This window comes from Hippocampus bargibanti, linkage group LG07 (assembly GCF_051943395.1).
Source record: "Hippocampus bargibanti isolate YZ-2025 linkage group LG07, ASM5194339v1, whole genome shotgun sequence".
In the NCBI taxonomy this organism is placed as follows: Eukaryota; Metazoa; Chordata; class Actinopteri; order Syngnathiformes; family Syngnathidae; genus Hippocampus; species Hippocampus bargibanti.
This window is the reverse complement of record NC_142740.1, coordinates 6,064,829-6,090,825: the sequence shown is the minus strand read 5'-3', so window position 1 is coordinate 6,090,825 and position 25,997 is coordinate 6,064,829. Positions and strand designations below refer to the sequence as shown.

General features: G+C 39.8%; 2 protein-coding genes and 1 long non-coding RNA gene across 5 annotated transcripts in view; 2 read left to right on the top strand and 1 right to left on the bottom strand.

Moving 5' to 3' along the window:
- The window catches only part of LOC148895283 (uncharacterized), a 73,916-nt gene extending 72,415 nt beyond the window's left edge, over positions 1-1,501 (top strand). Inside the window, exon 3 of the long non-coding RNA XR_016115637.1 lies at positions 1,405-1,501. This is a non-coding gene — a long non-coding RNA (uncharacterized LOC148895283). The remainder of the gene's footprint in view (positions 1-1,404) is intronic.
- The window catches only part of LOC148895282 (BMP/retinoic acid-inducible neural-specific protein 3-like), a 63,041-nt gene that overhangs the window by 10,253 nt on the left and 26,791 nt on the right, over positions 1-25,997 (bottom strand). The window contains exons 5-7 of the mRNA XM_089001654.1: positions 8,227-8,332; positions 6,004-6,240; positions 1,252-1,474 (exon numbers count right to left, since the gene is read on the bottom strand). Of these exons, the coding sequence (XP_088857780.1) occupies positions 1,252-1,474; positions 6,004-6,240; positions 8,227-8,332 (566 nt within the window). The remainder of the gene's footprint in view (positions 1-1,251; positions 1,475-6,003; positions 6,241-8,226; positions 8,333-25,997) is intronic.
- Positions 23,355-25,997, top strand: part of LOC148895280 (protein CFDP2-like) — a 251,007-nt gene continuing 248,364 nt past the window's right edge. For all 3 annotated transcript variants that reach the window (XR_016115635.1, XM_089001667.1, XM_089001665.1), the window contains exon 1: positions 23,355-24,171. The gene's annotated coding sequence lies outside the window, so the exon portion shown is untranslated. The remainder of the gene's footprint in view (positions 24,172-25,997) is intronic.

Sequence of the window (25,997 nt, the reverse complement as noted above, 5' to 3'; positions counted from 1 at the left end):
AACGAATGATTATCCGCTTCCTCACGTTTAATAAAAAAGTGAAAAAAACATCAGATGACAGTCTTGGTTTGAAATAAAGCCGATGTAAAAGCGCAGCCAAATGATCATCCGTGAGACGATCAGCAACATTGGCGGCGCCTTGAAAAATCAAAGGCCCAGTCGATAGCGTGCCGGATTAGCATAATGCCGAATACGGGCGGGCCGTCGCTAAAGTGCCTGAGACAGAAATTAGATGCACCATTTTCACATTTTGCTCCATGTGTGGCCGCCGGAGGCTAGAAAATTTCTGCTTATACATACGGTGGCGTTAAGTACTTATGAAGATGTGCGGAAAAAATGGATATCTGGCTGGCTAGCTATTAGCTATCGAGCTGGCAGGCTGTTAGCTGGCTAGCTGTTGGCTATCTGGTTATCTATTACCTATCCATTAGCAAGCTGGCTGGCTATTAGCTGCCTAGCTTGCTGGCTGTTAGCTGGCTAGCTGTTGGCTATCTGGTTATCTATTACCTATCCATTAGCAAGCTGGCTGGCTATTAGCTGCCTAGCTTGCTGGCTGTTAGCTGGCTAGCTGTTAACTATCTGGCTATCTATTAGCTATTTATTAGCTATCCATTAGCTAGCTGGCTAACTATTAGCTGTCTAGCTGGCTAGCTGTTAGCTATCTGACTATCTATTTGCTATTTATTTATTTATCCATTAGCTAGCTAAGTAGCTTTCTATCTATTTGAGTTACTTCGAGGTTGAGTGAATGCTGACACGTGTGGCTGCCGCTGCTCACCTACAGAAAAATTAATCCTGTGACTATAAAGTGACCTTGAGAGTTTTTAAAGGCACTTAGAAATGACATGTATTATTATTATTATTATTATTATTATTGATAGGATGTGCAAGGAAAAAAATGACTGTCTGGCTGGCTAACCATTAGCTATCTAGCTGGCTAGATATTGGCTGTCGAGCTGGCTGGCTGTTAGCTGACTAGCTGTTGACTATATGGCTATCTATTAGCTATTTATTAGCTATCCATTAGCTAGCTGGCTAGCTTTCTATCTATTTGAGTTACTTCGGGGTTGAGTGAACGCTGACACGTGTGGCTGCCGCTGCTCACCTACAGAAAAATTAATCCTGTGACTATAAAGTGACCTTGAGAGTTTTTAAAGGCGCTTAGAAATGAGTTATTATTATTAAATGTGTTATTATTATTATTATTATTATTATTATGATCACCATCCCCCGCCTCCCGACTTTTCGCACCTCTCCCTCAGCAGAATGATTTTGGGTTTGGCGTGGCACCTCCTGCCCAGGGTGAAGAGCTTGTTGATGATGCGTCCGGCTTTGCTCAGAAGCCGCCGGCCGGTGAGCTGCAGCTGTTTGTAGCGTTGATGAATCTCCGCCGCTGTTTTCCAGAAATACTCCACGGCTGATGTGTTCAAAGCGTAAAATGTGGGAAGTCTTCCAACAAACTTCTGGAACTCGTCTGGAAGGCAGGAGGATTAAAACATGAGCACTCTTATTATTTTTATTATTTTTTTTGCCTCTGATTTACACACACTGACACACACACACACACACACACACACATTTCTGTTTCAATGTTTTAGTGAGGTACGTATAACTCCAGATTAGGATTGAGGATCACCCTTTCACACTCACACACACGCACATACGGAACAAAACACACACACACACACACACACACACACACACACACACACACACACACACACACACATTTCTGTTTCAATGTTTTTGTGAGGTCCGCGTAACTCCAGATTAGAATTGAGGACCACTCTTTCACACTCCCACACACGCAACAACACACACACATACACACACATTCGTGTTTCAAAGTTTTTGTGAGGTCCGTATAACTCCAGATTAGGATTGACGACCACCCTTTCACACTTAGTCGCATGCACACACGCAACAACAACACACACACACACATTTGTGTTTCAATGTTTTTGTGAGGTCCTGGTAACTCCAGATTAGGATTGAGGACCACCCTTTCACGCTCACACACGCAAAAGCACACACACATTCCTGTTGCAATGTTTTTGTGAGGTCCGGGTAACTCCAAATTAGGATTAAGGACCACCCTTTCACACTCACACACACACGCAACAACACACACACACACACACACACACACACACACACACACACACACACACACACACACACACACACACACGTTCGCGTTTCAATGTTTTTGTGAGGTCCGTATAACTCCAGATTAGGATTGAGGACCACCCTTTCACACTCACACACACACGCAGCAACACACACACACACTCGCACATGCGCATTACACACACATGTACACATACACACACGCAACAACACACACACACACTCGCACATGCGCATTACACACACATGTACACATGCACACACACATGCACACACACAGACACACACACACACACATTCCTGTTTCTTTGTTTTTGTGAGGTCCAGTTAACTCCAGATAAGGAATGCGGACCACCCTTTCACACTCACATGAACACACGCACACACACACACGCATACACACACATTCCTGTTTCATTGTCCTCGTGACGTCCAGGTAACTCTAGAAAGGTAGTGAGGACCACCATTTCATGCAACCATTCACACACACTCATGTACACCCACACACACACACACACTCGTACATGCGCATGCACCCCCACCCCCACACACACCCAAAGAGCCTTCTCCAACTATATTTGGCTAATTTAATCAGACTAAATGAGAGACTCCCTTCACGCAGGCCACCCGGGCAGCTCCCAGGCTAACTGGAAGTGAAATTGTTTGATGCGTATGATAATGAAAAACGGCAGAGCTAAATAACAGCTTGGGGTCATTTTTTTTTCTCTCTCAAAAGCTTTTTCCAGAGCTTATTTCTGTTGGGAAAGTAAAATAGGTTTGACACAGAACACACGGCGCAGGTGCTCACAGACTGTCGGCGTTGCGCTTAACAAAATAAAAGGGCGTTTAAGATTAACACATTGATTTCCATGGTCGTCGTTAGCTATTCATTGATTCTCACTGATCTGAAAGTCTGATGATGAAATGATTGCTTTGGTGGCCATCAGTCAAATGATTTTAAAGAGGCAACATTTGATGAATAATGCAGTAAAATGTCTGCCCGAGTGAAATAACATGCATGTTGATTTTCTAATTCAAAGGCAAGGTTTCTTCTGCAAATTTTACACACTATGTACTGTCTTTCCCGGTGTATACGGCACACTCAAAAGCCTTGATTTTCTTCCAAAGATTACCCTGCGCCTTATACGCAGGTTGGTGCGCCTTGTATGTGAATTCATATTGAGCCATAACAGGTGTCGCAACTAGCAAAATACACCATTCGTTTGGGGGTGCGCCTTGTACTCTGGTGCACCTACACCGGAAAATATGGTATTTACATATTATATTTGGATAACCTTTTTCATTCATTGATAGTGTGCCTTATCGTCCGGTACACCCACAGTGGGACCTCGGTTTACGAACTTTTCGGTTTACGAACGTTACATTTATGAAAATTTTTTCCTTTGCATACAAACTATTTTTCGGGATACACATGGAGCTGCCACAATGAGTGATGTGTCGTTCGTGAAAGAGCCCGTTCTCCTAACAAGAAAATTGTGGCCACTGTTTTTGTCGTCTTTTCCCCGCCCCCAGTCGTTGGTTAAAGCCACGTGATTGGTCAAGAACGCAGCAATGGGGGATGGGGTTCCAGACAGAGAGAGAGTGAGGCCGTTCTACAAAAAACAAAATGGCATCTTCGGTTAAAGCCACGTGATTGGTCAAGAACCCAGCAGTGTGTGTGTGTGTGTGTGTGTGGGGGGGGGGGGTTAAACATTAAAGAGACGGGCAGATAGAGAGTGAGAAAACACACACACACGAAAGGGAGAGGACAGAGCTTGAAACAAAAAAACAGAAGTGACAAAAAACAAGTAAAATGGATAGAAAACAGTGAAATTTGGACCCATTTGGAGTGTAGACTGGAAGGTTAAATATCCCATCAATCAGGCTCTACATATAACGCAGCTAAACAGATCACAATTGATGACGAACTAGATACAATTATCACAGAGAAAGCACCTACAAAGGATCATTCCTCAAGATGGTGAAAAAAGAAGGCTACGTTCCTCATCAAGTGTTTAATGCTGATGAAACTGGCCACTCCATTCCATCAAGCCATTAACGACCATCACAAAGGTAAATAAAATGACTTTATCATGCAGTACAGTTTATTTCTTTACTCATATTACTATAGCACATTTATTATACATAAAATAAGTTATATTTTGTGTAGTTTTAAGGCTTAGAAAATTAGAAAGCAGAAAATTAATACTAAACTAATAAAGGCAAATCCAATCCAATCCAATTATGTTTTACAGGGACCTGGGAACGGATTATTCTCATTTTCATGGTTTCCTATGGGAAATTATTTTTTGGGATACACACTTTTCGCCTTACACACTCTGTCTGGGAAACAATTAAGTTCGTAAGCCAAGGTCCCACTGTATATGGAAAAAGTTTGAAAATACACCATTCATTGGGGGTGTGCTTTATACTCCGGTATTGGGTCATTATACACCTGAAAATATGGTATTTACATATTATATTTGGAAAAAAAATATTCATTAAAGGTGCACTTTATAGTCCGATGCGCCTTATATAACGAAAAGGTTTCAAAATGCGGCATTCATTGAGGTGCGCCTTATATTGTGGTGCGCCTTATTCACCAGAAAATATGGTATTTATATATTATATTTGGAAAACGTTTTTGATTCATTGGAGGTGCGCCTTATAGTCCGGTACGCCTTATATATGGAAAAAGTTTGAAAAGACACCATTCATTGGGGGTGCACTTTATACTCCAGTGCGCATTATACACTGGAAAATATGGTATTTATATACAGTAAAGTCTCGTTATATTGATATTCTCGGGAGTCGGAAAAAATATCGATATAACCAGACTATCGATATATCCGATCCTGCGGCATGTAAATTTTCTCCTTGCGTTCATAGAAATAGTATCGTAATAAGCAGTACTATCGATATAACCGATATCGATATAACGAGACTTTACTGTATTATATTTGGAAACCTTTTTTCATTCATTAAAGGTGCGCCTTATAGTCCGGTGAGCCTTATATATGGAACAAGTTAGCTTTCTATCGATTGAGCTAGCTTTATACCTAGCTAGCTTTCTATCTATTAGCTAGCTTTCTATCTATTGAGCTAGCTTTCTATTTAGCTATCATTCTATTCTTTTTATTATTACTTATTATGCCAATAAAGGTAATTTTCATTGATATTTGAAATAAAAATGTAGGTTGAGTGGAATACAGTTGTCGCTACGAACGCGTTGGAAACGGCCCGGCAGCTTACGTGGGAAGTGGCGTAGTCACCTTGGCTGTTGCATATAATAATAATAATAATAATAATAATAATAATAATAATAATAATAATAATAATAATAACTTATTATTATTATTATTATTTTATTATTATTGGCATTGGTATTACTAGTATTACTAGTATTACTATTATTATTCCTATCATTATTACGACTATCATTAGTATCATTATTATCATTAGTATCATGAGTATCCATTGTATCATTATTATTATTAGTATCATTAGTGTCATTATTGTTATTGGTATTGGTATTACTAGTATTACTATTATTACTGCTATTATTATTACTATAATTATTATTACTATCATTATTATTACTATCATTATTATATTATTACTATCATTATCATTACTATCATTAGTATCGTTATTATCATTTGTATCATTATTATCATGAGTATCATATTATTATTATTATTATTATCAATTATTATTATTATTATTATTATTATCAATTATTATCAATTATTATCAATTATTATCAATTATTATCAACACCACAGTTATAAATAATTTGACCCAAAGTTAGCATGTTTCCCCCAAAAAAGGAACTTTTCGGACCCTTGCTCCCAGAGAACCAACCAGACTGACCTGACTCCTCAAAGTCTTGGTTGGCCATGTTCCAAGAATCTCGAATTTGCAGCAAACTGTCCTCCATGGACCTCAAATCCAACTGGGGGCAATTACACTGCGGGTAGTCTTTGGCGCACTGACACCAGCAGTCGTTGTTCCGGCACACCAACTGGCCTTCCTCGTTACATCCGATGTAGCTCAGCGCCGCCTGCACAAACTTGTCTCGTAGATATTCTGGCAGTATGGCGTGAAGGCCTAAGTCACGTAAAACAATACGATTGTCATTGAGATAATGAACCACGTTAGCAAATCCCGTCAACGTATCGCGCTGACGTTTCTGTTCTGTCATACCTGGCATATTCTGGTCTTAAAGGACAAGCGACACCATTTTTTTTTTTTTTGTTTTCTGACATCAGAAAACCTTATGATAGTATCTAAAATAGCCAAAACACGCAGGCTGATATTTTTAGTCAAATGAAAAACACTTCACGTGTCCCAAAACTGCCACAAAATGAGCTCGAAAACTGGGCAGATTGAGAAAGTCCCGCCCCTTTCTTTGTGACGTCACGCCAGGATACTCCTTCACAAACTGCCTTGCTCCAGAATCAAAACAATGGCTTCAGAGAGTTCAGATTCAGAGAAGATGTTTTCTTGTTACTCATCCAGTTATGAATATGATTCAAGTACAGGTAACATCCGACTTTCGGCCGAGTTCCGTTCCTCACCAAACGGTCGTAAGTCAAAATGGTCGTAAGTCGAAATCCATTCAAAATGTTTAATCGAGACTCGGAGGCTAAATGACTCGCAAACTCTCCCTCTTAAAATTTTAAAAAAAGGGAGGTCGTGGTTGTAATTACGGTTGGTCTTAAGTCGAGCCGGTCGTAAGTTGGATGTTAGTTGGAATCTTTGTAAAATGCGCTCAGTAGAAGTCATTTGAAGTCATTTTACAAATTATGGACACAACTTGTCCGAAGGTGTCGGTTGTCCTTTAACGTGCTGATTAAATGCGTCATATTACTAGAATAGCGTGACAAAGTTCATTCATGGAAGTAATTTAACTTAAAAGCTGAAATGAATCTATTACAGTGATACCTCAGCTTACGGACGCTTTATCTTACGAACTTTTTGCCTCATGAACATTAAATTCGCGAGACTACCATCTTGGCATACGAACTAGTTTTCGGCGGACGAACCAAACCACACAGCGCCACGGTCGCTCGCGGACTAGTTTTCCACACCCTTTCTTTCAGTGCACACGTGGTTTGTTATCGAGTGAAGTACTTTTGCTATTATGGGAGTCGAGCATAAGAAGGATATCGTCAAAAAACACCAACGAGCTGTGCGTTTGTGTGACTGAGCGTCCCAGTAACAGGACGCTAAGTCGACCATTGCTACGTGTGGCTAAGGGTGTTTCTGCGTTGTTTAAGCAACGGTCTCAGGCAATAGAAGAGGTTGAACAACTTCTGTAGATTTGGATTAACAAGAAGAAGCTAGCAGGGGACCGTGTGACTGAGGGTATTTTCGCCGAGAAAGCACGGCAACTTCACTCAGATATCAATGGGGCAACTACATCAACAACCATCACAAAGGTCAATAAAATGACTTTATTATACAGTACACTTTATTCCTTTCATTACAATACAATAGCACACTTCTTATACATAAAATAAGGTATATTTTGTGGAGTTTTAAGGCTTATTTCTTAGAAAATTATGTTTTACGGAGACCTGGGAATGGATTATTCTCATTTTAATGGTTTCTTATGGGGAATGAATGTTTGGAAGACAAACTTTTTGCCTTACACACACTTTCTGGGAAACAATTAAGTTCATCAGCTGAGGTATCATTGTATTTAGACTCATAACACGCATTGCAAGATATTATTTCAAGCTAGTATTTGTTAGTATTTTGATTATTACGGCTTAGAGTTTATGAAAACCTCAAAATCAGAGTCTCCAAAAATGAGAATATCACATGAAATAAACAGGAAAATGAACCAGGCTTTGATGAAAAGGTTTCTTCAGACTTCCAATTTTTTAGCGACTGTGATTTTTCAGGTTTTCACGACCGCCTGGTTTACACACACAGAGTCCTCCAAAAATTATAGAGGCGGATTGGGCAGAGTCAACTAAAGCTAAATTCCTTCTGACGCTATTGCGCTAACGTTCTGAGTTTACCCGAAAAAGAGACAGTGTGACATTTTCATCAGAAATCATGCGAGTTCAATTATGAATGGCCAACCTTGCATATGAATCTTGTTTTCAGGGCTCTGAACCAAAACGGAACTGACAGAGTCGAGGTTGTCATAGTTACTGCATCCAAGAGGGCCTGTCCTTGTTTCAGTCACCTAACATGAAAAGGGGGGGGGGGGGGGGTGAAAGGAAACAGAAATGCATAACAATTAGCTTTTGAAACAAGTTAGGTGGTCCCAAGCTACATAAACTAGCAGACGACCTGCTAAAGTACTTATCAAATATTGGTTGTTAGCGCTAAGATGCTAACCATGTGGACACCACCATATACAGTGATACCTTGGCTTACGAACTTAATTGGTTCCCAGACAGAGTGTGTAAGGCGAAAAGTGTGTATCCCAAAGAATAATTTCCCATCGCAAACCATTAAAATGAGAATAATCTGTTCCCAGGTCCCCATAAAACATAATTTTCTACTTTTTAACTTTCTAAGCCTTAAAACTACACAAAATATACCGTATTGTTTTGTATAATAAACGTGCTATGGTATTATATTTAAAGAAATAAACTGTATTGTACAATAAAGTGTTTTTATTGACCTTTGTGGTGGTCGTTGATGGCTTGATGGAATGGAGTGACCGCTTTCATCAGCATTAAACACTTGATGAGGAACGTAGCCTTCCTTCTTCTTTCACCATCTTGAGGAATGATCCCTTGTCGGTGCTTTCTCTGCGATAATTTTACCTAGTTCCTCATCAATTGTGTTCTGTTTAGCTTGGTTGGTAGCTTTTTACAGATGGCTTGTGCGGGTTATTTGTGGATCCTGATTGATGGGATATTTTAACCTTGCAGTCTACATTCTGCCTTTGAACCATCAAAGTTGAAACATGTCAAAATTTCACTGTTTTCTATCCATTTTCTCACACTCTCTGTGTGGTTCCAGGATAGACCCCCGCCAGACTCCATTATTTTAGCAAGAACTGGGACTGCACACAGATAACAGAGAAGCATTTTTTTTAACGACCAATGATCAAAAATAAAGAAATAACGGTGTACCCCTGGGGTCTATGCTAGAACCTTTATTGTTTTTTAACACGTATAAACGATCCATGTCAGACCATTGAGAGATGAGTACAAAGAAAACATCTTTGATTTTGGAGTTCAGCTCAAATCAAAGGAGCATAAAGCAAAAGCGTCGTGTTTATATTTTGATCAGGATAAGAATAACGAGTAGCGACAAAGAGGCTAGGAAGGCAGCTAGCTTGCAAGCAAAAAAAAGCTCAGAAGAAGGTGATCCCTTTTTTCTTCTGTCGCTCACTTGCTGCGGGCAACGGAGGCGCCGCCGCTCAACTTCAGATATTTCAGTGTTACGACGCTCGACTGAATCCACTCAAACCGATCTCAGCCTCACCGTTTTTTTTTTTTTTTTTGTCGCGAGAGAAATAAGCAATTGCTCAATCTGATTAATTTCCAAGCATCGCTTTTGATTGGACTGCTGTGACCCACCCGAGATGTGACTTCGATGAAGGAGAAAAACATCTGCTTAACGGCGTATGTTGCTAACGGTGTACGTTGCTAACGGCGATGGCGCTCAACCGAAACGGCAAAAACGATACATCGAGTGTTGATGGCTAAATAATAATAATAATAATAATAATAAAAATAAAAATAATAATAATAATACATTTTATTTCTAAGTGCCTTTCAAAACTCTCAAGGTCACTTTACAGTCACAGAATAAAGTTTTTCTGTGGGTGAGCAGTGGCAGCTACACGCGCCAGCGTTCACTGAACCCCGAAGTACCTCAAATAGATAGAAATCTAGCTAGCTAGCTAACACGTGGCTAATAGATAGCAAATATATAGCCAGATAGCCAACAGCTAACCAGCTAGAGTTTACAGCTAGTCAGCTAGACAGCTAATAGCTTGCCACTTAGATAGCTAATAGCTAGCCAGCCACATAGCCAAAAATATTTTTTTCCGCACATCCCCAAAATAATAATAATAATAATAATAATAATAATAATAATAATAATAATAATAATAATACATTTCATTTCTAAGTGCCTTTCAAAACTCTCAAGGTCACTCTACAGTCACAGAATAAAGTTTTTCTGTGGGTGAGCAGTGGCAGCCACACGCGCCAGCGTTCACTCAACCCCAAAGTAACTCAAATATATAGAAAGGTAGCGAGCTAGTTAACACATGGCTAATAGATAGCAGATAGACAGTTTACGGCTCGTCAATTAGATAGCTAATAGCTAGCCAGCCACATAGCCAAAAAATATTTTTTTCACGCACATCCTTATAATAATAATAATACATTTCATTTGTAAGTGCCTTTCAAAACTCTCAAGGTCACTTTACAGTCCCAGAATAAAGTTTTTCTGTGGGTGATATAGCAAATATATAGCCAGATAGCCAACTGCTAGCCAGCTAGACAGTTTACAGTTAGTCAGCGAGACAGCTAATAGCTAGCCACTTAGATAGCTAATAGCTAGCCAGCCACATAGCCAAAAATATTTTTTTCGCACATCCTCAAAATAATAATAATAATAATAATAATAATAATAATAATAATAATAAGAAGAAGAAGAAGAATGCTGTGAAATGTAATTTCTCCACTGCGAAACTAATAAAGGCAAATCCAATCCAATCCAATAATACATTTCATTTGTAAGTGCCTTTCAAAACTCTCAAGGTCACTTTACAGTCACAGAATGAGCAGCGGCAGCCACACGCAGTCTCACAGTGGAGAAATTTACATTTCACAGCAGCAAAGTAGTGATGTGTCGTTCGCGAAGGAGCCCGTTTTTCTAACAAGAAAATTGCAGCCAGCTTGTTTTGGTCCTCTATTCCCTGCCCCCAGTCTTTGGTTAAAGCCACGTGATTGGTCAAGAACGCAGCATTGGTGGGGGGAGGTGGTTTAAACATTAAAGAGACAGGCAGACGACAGTGAGCGAGTTTCAACTTTGATAGTTCAAAGGCAGAGTATGGACTGCAAGGTTAAAATATCCCATGAATCAGGCTCCACAAAACACCCGCACAACAATCTGCACACTTGAAGCAAAAAGCTATCAACCCAGCTAAACAGAACACAATTGATGAGGAAAAAGATAAAATGATCACAGAGAAAGCACCTACAAGGGATCAATCATTCCTCAAGATGGTGAAAGAAGAAGGCCACGTTCCTCATCAAGTGTTTAATGCTGATGAAAGCGGCCACTCCATTCCATCAAGCATCAATGACCATCATAAAGGTAAATGAAACCACTTTATTGTACAGTACAGTTTATTTCTTTAATTATAATACCATAGCGCATTTATTATACATAAAATAAGGTATATTTTGTGTATTTTTAAAGGACAACGACACCATTTTTTTGTTTCCTAACTGACATCAGAAAAACGTTTTATAGCATCTAAAATAGCCAAAACACACAGGCTGGTATTTTTATTCAAATGAAAAACATCAATAAAAATGACTTAAAGTGTTCAAAAACTACTTTAAAATGAAACCGGAAATGGCCAGTTTCAGAAGGTCTCGCCCCCTTGTTCGTGACGTCACGCCAAGACGCCTTGCCTTGCTCGAGAATCAAAACAATGGCTTCAGATTCGGAGAAGATGCTTTCTTGTTACTCATCCAGTATGGTTCAAATAGTTCTGAAGAGGAAAGTATACATTTTTGCAATCGAGTACTAAAGGAGTACTCCCATATCAATTTCAGCGGTCAATGGCATCTGGACTGAAATGTAGTGTCCCAGAAAATGCAAAAAATGGCGCCCAAGCTCCGTTGGAAATGGGCTGGTTTGATTTGTGCCAGCGAATATTTGATAACAAGACTTCCTGAATAAACAGGGCAAATCTTAAAACGTAAAATATCGCTATATGCGGTGGAATCTTTGTAAATAAGTCATTTGAAATGATTTTACAAATTATGGACACAACTTGTCCGGAGGCGTCGGTTGTCATTTAATACGTTAGAAAATTAGAAAGTAGAAAATTATGTTTTATGGGGACCTGGGAACGGATTATTCTCATTTTAATGGTTTCCTATGGGAAATTAATTTTTGGGATACACACTTTTCACCTTACACACTCTGTCTGGGAACCAATTAAGTTCGTAAGCCAAGGTATCACTGTACTTCTATTGTTTAATGCACACTTATTTGATGCTGGAGGTCCTGCAGAACTTGAACTGATTGTGAAGGAGTCCGGGTCGATTTCTGACCCTGGTAACAAATCATGGCTGAAATGTGATTGGTTCAATGCTTCAATACCAAAACACACATCAGGGGAAAAGCAATGAAAGGAATCTGAAAGACAATTTGGAATGATTTCCTAAGAATTCATGGCTGATATTTTTAGGTCAGCAAAGAAGGCCTTGCAGGCCCTAACGCTTCACCACTGATACCCAGTATTAAAAGAACTCTCTTCACAGTTCTGTATCTCTTGCGTTAGGAAACCATTGCCCGGGTTATTTTTAGGGATGTTGGATACCCGGCAGTTACTCAAGTGACTTCATTTAACGATCTAGTGACCGAGTCGCGTCCTTTTGTTGCCATCATGACGCACTTCGAAATGCATTCCATCGTCCACGTGTGCCGGCGCGACACGCACAGGCGTCCGCAAGCCCATTTTTCCCCAAACAGCCTGTAGGTGTAATTAAATATTCCATTAAACGTAGTCGTCGGTTACTTTGCCGCCGCAATTATCTGGTCGTCATTGACGGCGCCTTCATAATCAATCTCTGCCGTTGCGTATGTTGCATTTCAATTTCACGTGTAAGAACAGTGGGGGGGTGTGGCGTGGCGTCTTAAATACTTCAAGTCGGGGCAATTTAAATGTGTCCACAGCAACGAAAAATGAATTTGAATTTGTGTTCTTACGATGTACAGTGATACCTCGGTTTAGGAACCCCTTGGCTTGTGAACTTTTCGGTTTACGAACGTTAAATTTATGAAGATTTTACCTTGGCATACAAACTATTTTTCGGGATACACACGGAGCTACCACATTGACCTGATGTGTCGTTACAACAAAATGGCAGCTGGCTTGTTTTTATCAGAATCAGAATCATCTTTATTGCCAAGTATGTAGAACACACAAGGAATTTGTTTCCGGGCGAACACGCTGCACTAGTATCGTCATCAAACAACTTGCAAAGAGGCACTATACAGTTCAATTTGGGCTACTGTTCAAAGAGTTAATGGCCTGGGGGAAGAAGCTGTTTAAATGTCTATCCTCTATTCCCCGCCCCCAGTCGTCGGTTAAAGACACGTGATTGGTCAAGAACGCAGCAATGAGGGGAGGTGGTTTAAACCTTAAAGAGACAGGCAGACGACAGGGAGAGAGGTTGACAAAATGGATAGAAAACAGTGACATTTGGACTCATTTCCACTTTAATAGTTCAAAAGCAGAGTGTAGACTGCAAGGTTAAAATATCCCATCAAGCAGGCTCCACAAATAACCCGCACAAGCCATCAGTTCAATTTGAAATGAAAATAATAATAATAATAATAATAATAATAATCCATTTCATTTGTAAGCGCCTTTCACAACTCTCAAGGTCACTTTACAGTCACAGGATGTTTTTCTGTGGGTGAGCAGCGGCAGCCACACGTGCCAGCTTTCACTCAACCCGGAAATAACTAGCTCGCTAGCTAATTGATAGCTAACAGCTAGCCAGCTACATAGCCAGCTAAATAGCAAATAGAAAGCTAGCTAGCTAGATAGATAGCCGGCTAAATAACAAATAGAGAGTTTATGTTTAGATAATTATATTACTGTTAATTACATACTTCATTTGAACTTCTTTTATACTCTTTTTGGATTTTATTTTGATTTTTTTTTAAATGAATTTAAGTGCCATGATTCTTGCTAAAGTCCCAAACAAAATTTCAAATTGTCCCATGGAAACCACAAATAACTTTGACAGCCTTAGTTAAAAAAAAATAAAACGTCAGTCACTATCGGCAGCATTTGGTACTAGTATTTATTATAAAGTACAGTTTATGTCTGTAATTACAATAAAAAAGCACATTTATTATACATAAAATAATGTATTTTAAGGCTTATTTCGTAGAAAATTATGTTTTCTGGGAATGGATTATTCTCATTTTAATGGTTTCTTATGGGAAATTAATGTTTGGAATACACACTTTTCACCTGACACACACTTTCTGGGAACCAATTCACTCTACTTACTGTATCCACTGTATTTAAAAACCGTGAGCACGTTCCACCGAGAGGAATTGCCGTGAGGCATATCCATTATTTAAAAAGGAAAAGAATTAGCTAGCAAATTATTAGAGGACACGTGTAGATTTTACTGATGAACATTTAGCTGCGCTAAGAAACGCACCACCCCACTCCCACCCAAAAACACAGGCGATAATGTCACTTCCAAGCTCGCGTTGTGAGATGGACGTTCTGTTACGTTGTAGCGCCGCTACATTTAGCTTATAGGATAAAAAAGTAGAAAATGCTTTTCATAGTTGAAGAAAAGCGCCGCTTGGTTGAAAATGGCCTCGTTTCAACACCTTCCCAAACTGTCATTTGCTTAATCATTCAAGCATGCGCGACGTAGCAAATCCACATTAGCATCCGGGCGACAATTCCACACGGGTATATACAGTCGTTTTGGAATTTTAAGCAAATAAAACGGAGCGCGTCACATCCGAATGAGATGATTGCGCCTTCTTCAAAGTCATAAAATGCTACAAAGGAGCAAAGGAAGTCTCTTATGGAAAGAACGGGGACGATATCACGTCGCAAATTCGTCGCACTCGTGAGACTCGTGGGATGGAGATGCAACCATATCAAAATTTCCGAATGTAAAACGGTCCACAAAAATATTTGGCCGGAAAATGTAGCAAAATGATCATGCAATACAGTCAAACCTGTTTTTTTTATGTCTTGGTTTTTGAACAATTCGGTTTTTGACCAAAAATTGCGGGGACAAAAAAAAAAAAAAAAAATGACAGAACGGATCAACAAGTTATACATTGATTATAATGAGAAATGTTGTTTTGGTTTTTGAACTCCTCAGGTTTGTACCAATTTGTTTTTCAACCATTTTTTTTTTTTTAAGTCTGAGTTTACAAGCGAAAATGGGTTCTGGACCAAATTGAGCGCACCTGAATGCACCACTGGACTCACCTCCGCTTCTTTATATGTCACTTCCTCGTGTCGCGTTCCATTGTGAGCAGGTGTGTATGTGTTGTTCAATATTGTGAAACAAAACACAAAAGAACCAGAAAAAAAAAAACAGATGGAACGGATTAACCATTTTTACATTGATAATAATGAGAAACGTTGTTTCAGTTTTTTAACTTCTCGGTTGTCGACCAATTTGGTCAAAAATGTTGTTAAAAAAATTTGGGTTCTTTTATGGCTGTGTTTAGAACCGAAAATAGGACTCCGTTGACTCCCCTCCGCTTCCTTCTATGTCACTTTCTGGTGTCGAGTCTCATTGTGACCGACGCATTATCCTTGTGTCGTGTTCCAATTTGTGGGCAGGCGTATATGTATTGTTCAATATCGCTAAAAAATAAAATAAAATACAGACGGAACGGATTAACAATTTTTACATTGATTATCATGAGAAATGTCGTTTCGGTTTTTGAACTTCTCAGTTCTCGACCAATTCGGGTTTCGAATGGGTTTCTGGAATGTCTTATGGTCAAAAACCCAGATTTGACTGTTTATTGCGGCGTCGTGGAGTTTTTCTTTGAAATAAATACGTACCTAAAATTCTTAAAAGCAACACAATACGCACAAATATTCCACCTATATCATGGAGGAGGGGGGGGGGGACCGGCGTGTGCAGGCGCAACAAAAAAACAGACGGAACGGATTAACATTTTTTACATTGATTATAATGAGAAATAAACTATGTCTCAGTTCTCGACCAATTTGGTTTTCAATCAAAATGTTGTCAATTATATTTTTATGTCTGGCTTTACAACCGAAACTTAAAATCCCTTGAAGTTTCTGGAACAGATTAAGGTAAAAAAAAAAAAAAAAAAACATCTTCACCTCAGTGATCATGTTATCGGTCCATCCTCTCAAAGAAGTCGACCATTAACTATCATTCGCTAGGTATTAGCTATCTATTCGCTAGCTATTAGCTATCTCCTTGCTGGCTATTCACTATCTATTCGCTGGCTATTTGCTATCTATTAGCTAGCAAATAGCTATCTATTTGCTGGCTAATAGCTATATATTCGCTATCTAGCTAGCTTGCTATCTATTTGAGTTACTTCCAGGTTAAGTAAACGCTAGCGCGTCGAGCTGCCGCTGCTCACCCACAGAAAAACGTATCCTGTGACTGTAAAGTTACCTTGAGAGTTTTGAAAGGTGCTTAAAAATGAAATGTATTATTATTATTATTATTACTAATATTATTGTTTTTATTCGTATTATTATTTTTATTAGTCTTATTATTAATATTATCATTAGTATTATTATTGTTACAAATATTATTGTTTTTATTATTATTTTTATTTTTACTAGTATTATTATTTTTATTAGTCTTATTATTAGTATTGTCATTATTATTATTATTATTAGTAGTAGTAGTAGTATTAGTATTATTTATTGATTATAATGGGAAATGTTTCAGTTTTCAACCCCCATCTTTGACCGTATTCACCTTAGTGATCACATTGTCGGTCCATCCTATCAATGAAGTCGACCATTAGCTATCATTCGCTAGGTGGTAGCTAGCTATTAGCTCTATATTCGCTGGCTATTAGCTATCTATTTGCTGGTTATTCACTATCTATTAGCTAGCGAATAGCTATCTATTTTCCAGCTATTAGCTATTTATTCGCTGGCTATTAGCTATCTATTCGCTGGCTATTCACTATTATGTAAATGTATAACATGAAACTTGTATAACATGTACACATGCGGTTTATGGACAGGTGCGGTTTGTGTATGTACAAAATATATAGCTAGCTTGCTATTTGAGTCAAGACGCATTAGCTATCTAGGTAGCTGGCTATCTATTCGCTATTTATCTAGCTATTAGCTATCTAGCTATTAGCTATCTATTAGCTATCGAGCTGTTTATTAGCTAGCTAGCCTTCGATCTTTTTGAGTTATTCCGGGTTGAGTGAACGCTGTCGCTTGTGGCTGCCTCTGCTCACCCACAGAAAAACTGTTCCTGTGACTGTAAAGTGACCTTGAGATTCAAAATGAAATGTATTATTATTATTATTATTATTATTATTATTATTATTTAGAGATCCTATAACACGTTTTTTTCTCGTATGTGATGTTAATGCGTTGTTTTCAAGACGAGAACAAACACACGCGCCGATGCGTTGCTAGCGCGACGAACCGTCGTGACGAACCGTCGTGCGGTGCAAAGGGCGAACGCAGCTCATCGGATTCATTCGGGCGCCATCCGAACAGACACAAGTGATGAATGAACACACCCCGAAGCGATTCGGCGGGGAAAGACGCACCCTGATATTTACATGGCCAAGCATATCTTGATATGCAAACTTGGCTGTTTGCCTTCCAAGTATGCGCTTATGGAGCGATGAGCTAACGGCGCTGCTGGTTTTTTTGCATACCCCACCCCTTTTTTTTCAACCCTCCCTCCCCCTTTTTTGATGGATGTCAACTCCAATGACACATCACATCATGGACTGTTAGGGAAAATGTTTCCCCATCTCGTTTGCCATCAGAGACCAAAGCAACGTGATGCTTTTTGAACGACGTGATACGGTGAAAGTACATCAAACCGAAAAGGAAGTTTCATCCGTTGCGGCGCGAGATGCTAATCCCTGGTTGACGTGAGGGTGTTGGGGGTGTATGAGGTACGCGGCCTGACGCCAATTATGGAAAAACATCATTTACATGGAAAAAAAGTGCTGCGTGTTGCCGGGTAAAATGCTAAACATACTGAACAGCTATTGAAATACAGTAATAGCTCAGTTTACGAACGCTTTAGCTCACGAACTTTACGAACATTAAATGTGCGCGCATAGATGAACACCAAACCACAAGGTCGAACAGCGCCACGGTGGCTGGCAGACTAGTTTTCCACATCCACTTTCTTTGAGTGCAGATATGGTTTGTTATCGAGAGGTATACTTTTGCTATTATGGGACCGAAAAAGACCCCACCACAGGCTAGTGTTCAGCCGAAGAGGACACAAAGCAAAATAATGGTCGAGCAGAAGAAGGAGATCATCAATGAGGTGTGTGTTTGTGTGACTTAGCGTCCCAGTACCAGTATGCTAAGTCGACCATTGCTATGTGTGGCTAAGGGTGATTCTGTATTGTCTAAGCAATGCTCTAAGGCAATAGAAAAGGTTGAAAAACTGTTGTTGATTTGGATTAATGAAAAGCAGCTAGCAGGGGACAGTGTGAGTGAGGGTATTATCGCCCAGAGAGCACGGCAACTTCACTCGGATATCATCAAGAGGCAACTACTACATCAAGCACCATCACAAAGGTCAATAAAACGACTTTATTATACATTATAGTTTATTTATTTCATTACAATACAAAATCACATTTATTGTACATAAAATACGGTATATTTTGTGTAGTTTTAAGGCTTATTTAGTAGAAAATTACGTTTTATGGGGACCTGGGAACGGATTATTCTCATTTTAATGGTTTCTTATGGGAAATAAATGTTTGGAAGACGAACGTTTTGCCTTACACACACTTTTTGGGAACCAATTAAGTTCGGGAGTTGATGTATTACTGTATTCCATGCGCAAAAATGATTCACAAGACTGAACTGATCCCAAAAATTCCAAAAAATAACATGCATAAGTATACACAAAAGAATGGCTTAAATCTGATGTTCAAATATCATCATCAATAACTGAGCCCTGATTTGACTGAGGAACATTTTAATCTACAACCATCCATACTCATATGTGGAACGGCCGCGGCTTGGAATTGAAGCAGATTTACGTGGGACAATCTCTTTTTGTCAATGGATGCTAGCTCCAGCTTGCTGTTTGCTTTCAACACTTAGCTTGTCGCAGACGTGCACATTTCACCATGGTGTCCCTGATCCACTGGTGAAAAGGACACTGTTAATCATCTCCTCTTTCATCTAGAACTGTTTCATGCAACAAAGAAGCAGCAGAAAGTGTTGAAAACTGTGTGTTGTCGTATTATTTCATCATTTACTTTTTGGAGATGGCGCCGTCGGGAGAGTGGCTGCCTTTACAGCAGCTCTTGTATTTTGTTTTTCTCCTTCTTCCTTTCCTTTCCTCTTCCTTTCATCACTTTGCAGCTGTGAAATGTCAATTTCTCCACTGCGCGACTAGTAAAGGCTCATCTATTAGCTATCTATCCAGCTGGCTAGCGAGCTAATGGCTGGCTATCTATCGGCTGTCTAGCTGGCTCGCTGGCTGTGTATTAGCTATCGATCCAGCTGGCTATCTATCTGTTGGCTATCTGGTAGCTGGCTAGTTGGCTGGCTATCTAGCTGGCTGGCTGGCTATCTGTTAGCTATCCGTCCAGCTGGCTAGCTATCTATTAGTTAGCTGCCTGGTTGGCTGGCTACATATTAGCTATCTATTAGCTGGCTAGCGATCTATTAGCTGGCCAGCGAGTTGGATGGCTATATATTAGCTATCTATTCGCTATCTATTAGCTATCTGGTAGCTTGCTAGTTAGCTAGTTTTCTATCTTTTTGAGTTTCTTCCGGGTTGAGTGAACGATGGCGCATGTGGCTGCCGCTGCTCACCCACAGGAAAAAAAATATCCTGTGACTGTAAACTGACCTTGAGAGTTTTGAAAGGCGCTTACAAATGAAATGTATTATTATTATTATTATTACAGTGAGACCTCAACTTACGAACTTAATTGGTTCCCAGACAGAGTGTGTAAGGCGAAAAGTGTGTATCTCAAAAAAAAATTCCCATAGGGAAACCATTAAAATGGGAATAATCCGTTCCTGGGTTTCCATAAAATATACTTTTCAACTAAATAAGCCTTAAAACTACACACAACACACTTATTCTATGTATAATAAATGTGCTATTGATGAGAAGGTTTCTTCAGCCGTCATCTGTACAAAAGTGAAGGTTTCGGACGTTTCGCCTCCTATCCAAGAGGCTTCGTCAGCGAACTAAAGTCTGACTGGTCGTATCGGCCCCATTTATATATCCCTAATGTCCAGACATGGTGGCGCCGGACACAGCTATGATAGGTCCCTACTGTCAGGTTGGGGGGAGCAGAGGACCCCTCCCTGCGGCCCCACTGATTGTTCCTACATTCCTGACTAACGACTGGCCTATTACCCCCACTCCCCCCGGTATCACCTCATCAGCATAACGACCCTCATCAGCATTGCGAAAGTTGCCTAACCTGTTTTGCCTGAGCAGGCCATTGTATGAACGATCCAAATTGAACCTCACCCCACCAGACCGGTTTAATGAAGGATTTTGTTGTTTTATAAGAATCGCTTCTTTTACCCCCCTTTCAAACCATCTATGTTCTTTCGCTAAGATTTTAACCTCATTGTCGTCAAATGAGTGGTTGCTAGCTTTTAGGTGCAAATGTACTGCCGATTGAGGCCCACTAGTATTATCCCTGCGATGTTGATAAAGTCTTTTTTGTTGAGTCTCCCCAATGTACTGCTCTTGACAATTTTCATTCTTACAATGTATGGAATAAACTACATTACTTTGTTTATCATTTGGTAGCCTATCTTTTGGATGCACTAATTGTTGCCTTAACGTGTTTATCGGTTTGAAATAAGTAGGAATTTTATGTTGCCAAAGGACTCTTTGTAATTTTTCAGAAACTCCTGCAATGTAAGATACTGCTACTCCTCTCCTTTTAGTATCTTGAGAATTTTTGCTTTCGTTCCTATTCTTTCTTTTTGACATTTGTTGAATGACCACTGAGGGTACCCACAGTTAGTGAGTGCTCTCCTGATATGTTTTGACTCCTTTTCTCTACCTTCAGTGCGAGTTGGTATTAGTTTAGCCCTATGCTGGAGGGTTCTGATAACTCCTAGTTTATGTTGTAAAGGGTGGTTAGAGTCAAAAAGTCAGTATTGGTCAGTGTGCGTAGCCTTCCTAAAGACTTCTGTTTTTAGCGCTCTGTCCTCTTTTATAATGACTTTACAATCCAAGAAGGCTAGTTGGTTCTCTTGAATGTCCTCACGAGTAAATTTAATGTTGAAGTCTACAGAGTTGAGGTGATCTGTGAAGGATTGAATTTCTTGTTTCTTAATTATGACAAAAGTATCGTCCACATATCTAAACCAGTGTCTAGGTTTTGTCCCTGGGAAGGATGTGAGGGCCTGTTTCTCCATCTCTTCCATGTAAAGATTAGCCACTATGGGTGAAACTGGTGAGCCCATAGCACAACCATGGATTTGTTTATAAAATTTTTCCCGAAATTGAAAATACGTAGTATTAAGGCAGATTTCTAATAATTGGCAGATGTGATCCGGTTTAAGTTTGGTTCTTTCATGCAGAGAAACATCCGCCAGCAGTCTCGTCCTCACCACTGAGACTGCTGCTGGGGTTGGGACAGATGTAAAGAGAGAAGTCACATCGTATGATGCCAAAGTTTCCTCAGGTTCCAATATGAGGTCTTTGATCCTCTCTACAAACCCTGTGGTGTTCTCTACGTGATATTCTGTGTTACCAACCAACGGAGCTAAAATAGTTTTTAAATATTTGGCTACATTGTATGTAGAGGAGTCAATGCTACAAACAATGGGTCGGAGGGGGAACCCTTCTTTATGTATTTTTGGCATGCCATAGATACATGGCGTGGCCTCTCCCGGGTATAATCTAAAATACATCTGTTTGTCTATATGTTTTCCTTTCTCTAACTTTTGGAGACAGTCAATCATTTCTTTCTTGTATCTATTGGAAGGGTCCCTTTTTAGTTGCTCATACGTGTTAGAATCACCGATTAACCTATTTATTTTGTCTTCATAATCCAATGTGTTGAGCAGCACTGTGCATCTGCCCTTGTCTGCTGGCAAAATAGTAATATTTTTGTCTTTTTGTAGAGTAGTTAACGCCTTTCTCTCTTCTAATGTTATGTTGGACGGAGGAAGTTTGGCACTACTGAGAAGAGCTGATATTTTAATGCGTAGATCATCTGCCTCTGCATACGAAAGTTTGTTATTTTTAATAGCCGATTCAGTAGCTGTGATATAATCTATTGTAGGTATAGTTTTAGGAGTCACTGAGAAATTTAAACCTTTGGTAAGTACTGCCTTTTCTGTCTCTGAGAGATCTCTGTCTGACAAATTACAGTACATTGCAGGAGTTTCTGAAAAATTACAAATAGTCCTTTGGCAACATAAAATTCCTACTTATTTCAAACCGATAAACACGTTAAGGCAAAAATTAGTGCATCCAAAAGATAGGCTACCAAATGAAAAACAAAGTCATGTAGTTTATTCCATACATTGTAAGAATGAAAATTGTAAAGAGCAGTACATTGGGGAGACTCAACAAATTCTCAAAAAAACTTCATCAACATCGCAGGGATAATACTAGTGGGCCTCAATCGGCAGTACATTTGCACCTAAAAGCTAGCAACCACTCATTTGACGACAATGAGGTTAAAATCTTAGCGAAAGAACATAGATGGTGTGAAAGGGGGGTAAAAGAAGCGATTCTTATAAAACAACAAAATCCTTCATTAAACCGGTCTGGTGGGGTGAGGTTCAATTTGGATCGTTCATACAATAGCCTGCTCAGGCAAAACAGGTTAGGCAACTTTCGCAATGCTGATGAGGGTCGTTATGCTGATGAGGTGATACCGGGGGGAGTGGGGGTAATAGGCCAGTCGTTAGTCAGGGATGTAGGAACAATCAGTGGGGCCACAGGGAGGGGTCCCGCCCCCCCCCCCCCCCCCCAACCTGAGAGTAGGGACCTATCATAGCTGTGTCCGGCGCCACCATGTCTGGACATTAGGGATATATAAATGGGGCCGATACGACCAGTCAGACTTTAGTTCGCTGACGAAGCCTCTTGGATAGGAGGCGAAACGTCCGAAACCTTCACTTTTGTACAGATGACGGCTGAAGAAACCTTCTCATCGATGGACCACTCCTGTACGACTGAGAGCTTACACAGACGTAAATGTGCTATTGTATTATAAAGAAAGAAATACACTGTATTGTATCATAAAGTCACTTTATTTACATTTGTGATGGCCATTTCTGGCTTGATGGAATGGCGTTGGAGGTCGAAGGTCAAAGGGAATTGCTGTTTGGAAAGAGAGGCACATTACATGACGACTAATTAAAGAAATAAACTGTGCTGTAAAATAAAGTTTTATTTACCTTTTTGATGGTCGTTGATGGATTATGGAAGGAGAGTCACCTTCCATAAGGACTGTTGGTGTTGTTCGGTCGTATGCTTCCGCCGAAGATCACTCCGCCAGCCGTGGTGGGTGTGTATTATGAAAATAGTGCTTATTATAAGGTTTAATTTTCATAAATTTGACGTTTGTAAGACAAAAAGTTTGTAAATTGAGGTGTTTGTAAGTTGAGGTCTCACTGTATTATTATTATTATCCAATCCAAAATGTCTTCCTGTCCTCAGTCAGGATGTCAAAGGTCAAGATATTGTCCCCCATGCCAATTGTTGGATTATTTTCTAATTTTTGACCTGAAATGATTTATTTTCTTTTATTTTTTTTTGCTTTCTGACACCAGCGCAGCCATTTGACTCCAGATGGACTTATTTGTCTTGAGAACTGACAGAAATTCAAAGACAACCCCGTGCTGAGTCACATCTTTCGGTTTCAGGTGACCTCTTCCGACCTCTCCTGGACCTCGCCTGTCATCGAGACGCCACGGCAACATCTGCCCAAAATCGGCGGTGACCACGGAGAAAAAAAATCTGACACCGCGCATGACGGTGCGCTTGGCCAGGCCGCATCGAGGCAGAACGACAGCGGCGCCGGCGAGTGGTTAGGGGGGAGTGCAAACGATCATCCCCCCCCCCCCCCCCCAAGCACTTCCTGAAGGTGAGCTTTACATCCTGGTACTTCCGACTACTAAAACAACTTTGACCAACTGCCACCGAAAGGCACCACTGATGCATCAGGAGCCTAATAGAAAAACAACATTAAAAGCTATTAGCTATCTATTGAACGCTGGAGCCTGTGACTGCCGCTGCTCACCCGCAGAAAAACTTCGCTGACTGTAAAGTGACCTTGAGAGTTTTGAAAGGCGCTTATAAATGAAATGTATTATTATTATTATTATTTTATTTTTTATTTGCTAGCTATTAACTATCTATTTGCTAGCTAATAGCTATCCATGTGGTTGCCGCTGCTCACCCGCAGAAAAAATATCCTGTGACTGTAAAGTGTCCTTGAGAGTCTTGAAAGGCGCTTATAAATTAAATGTATTTGTATATTATTCGCTAGCTATTAGCTATCTATCCTTGGCAGTTTTGAAAGGCGCTTAGAAATGATATGTATAGTTATTATTATTATTCGCTCGGTATTAACTATCTATTTGCTATCTATTAGCTATTCTCTAGCTATTAGCTCTTTGCTAGCTATTATCTATCTATTCGCTAGCTAATAGCTATCTATTCGCTAGGTATTAGCTATATATTCGCTAGCTATTAGCTATTCACTAGCTCTTAGCTATCTATTTGTAGCTCTTACCTATCTATTCACTATGTATTAGCTATCTATTCTCTAGCTATTAGCTATTCACTAGCTATTAGCTATCTATTCAGTAGCTCTTAGCTATCTATTCGCTAGTTTTAAGCTATCTATTTGCTATCTATTAGCTATTTGCTAGGTATTAGCTATCTATCCGCTAGTTAGCTAGCTTGCTATCTATTTGAGTTACTTCCGGGTTGGCGCGTGTGGCTGCCTCTGCTCACCCACAGACAAAAAACTTACCCTGTGACTGTAAAGTGACCTTGAGAGTTTTTCAAAGACGCTTGAAAATAAAATTTTTATTATTATTATTATAATTATACAATCAAAACTTTTGGATATGCCTTAAAATACGGTATTCCAAAAACAACAACAGGGGGTTGGAGCGCTTAGCCTGTGTCGGCGAGCCTTATTTGGAAAGTTTTCCTGGCCCTGTCAGCTGTTTTTAAACACACATCACCAGTAATGAGTGACAACTCGGATGAAGGCTGAAGCGACGGCCAAAATTGTCAGCCAGGAAAAAAATCCTCGCAGCCTCCTCCCCCATTTTGCAATTAAAAAAAAAGGGAAGTACAGTGATACCTCAGCTTACGAACGCTGTAGCTCACGAACGTTTCACCTCACGAACATTACATTTGCGAGAATGTACAGTAGTCTTGGCTAACGAACTAGTTTTTAGCGGACAAACCAAATCACACGGCGCCACGGTGACTGGCGGACTAGTTTTCTTTGAGTGGTTTGTTATCAAGTGGAATACTTTTGCTATTATGGGACCGAAAAAAGACCCCACCACAGGCTAGTGTTCAGCCCAAGAGGACACAAAAGAAAATCACGGTTGAGCAGAAGAAGGAGATCATCAAAAAAAACACCAATCAGGTGTGCGTTTGTGTGACTTAGCGTTCCAGTAGCAGTATGCTAAGTCGATCATCGCTCCGTGTGGCTAAGGGTGTTTCTCTGTTGTCTCCGCAGTCTCCGGCATGAACGAAAAGCAGCTAGCAGGGGACAGTGAGTGAGGGTATTATCGCACCGTAACTTCACCTGGATATCATTAAGAGGCAATGACATCAACGACCATCACAAAGGTCAATAAAATAACTTTATTATACCGTACTGTTTATATCTTTAATTACAAGACAATAGCACATTTATTATCCATAAAATAAGGTAGATTTTGT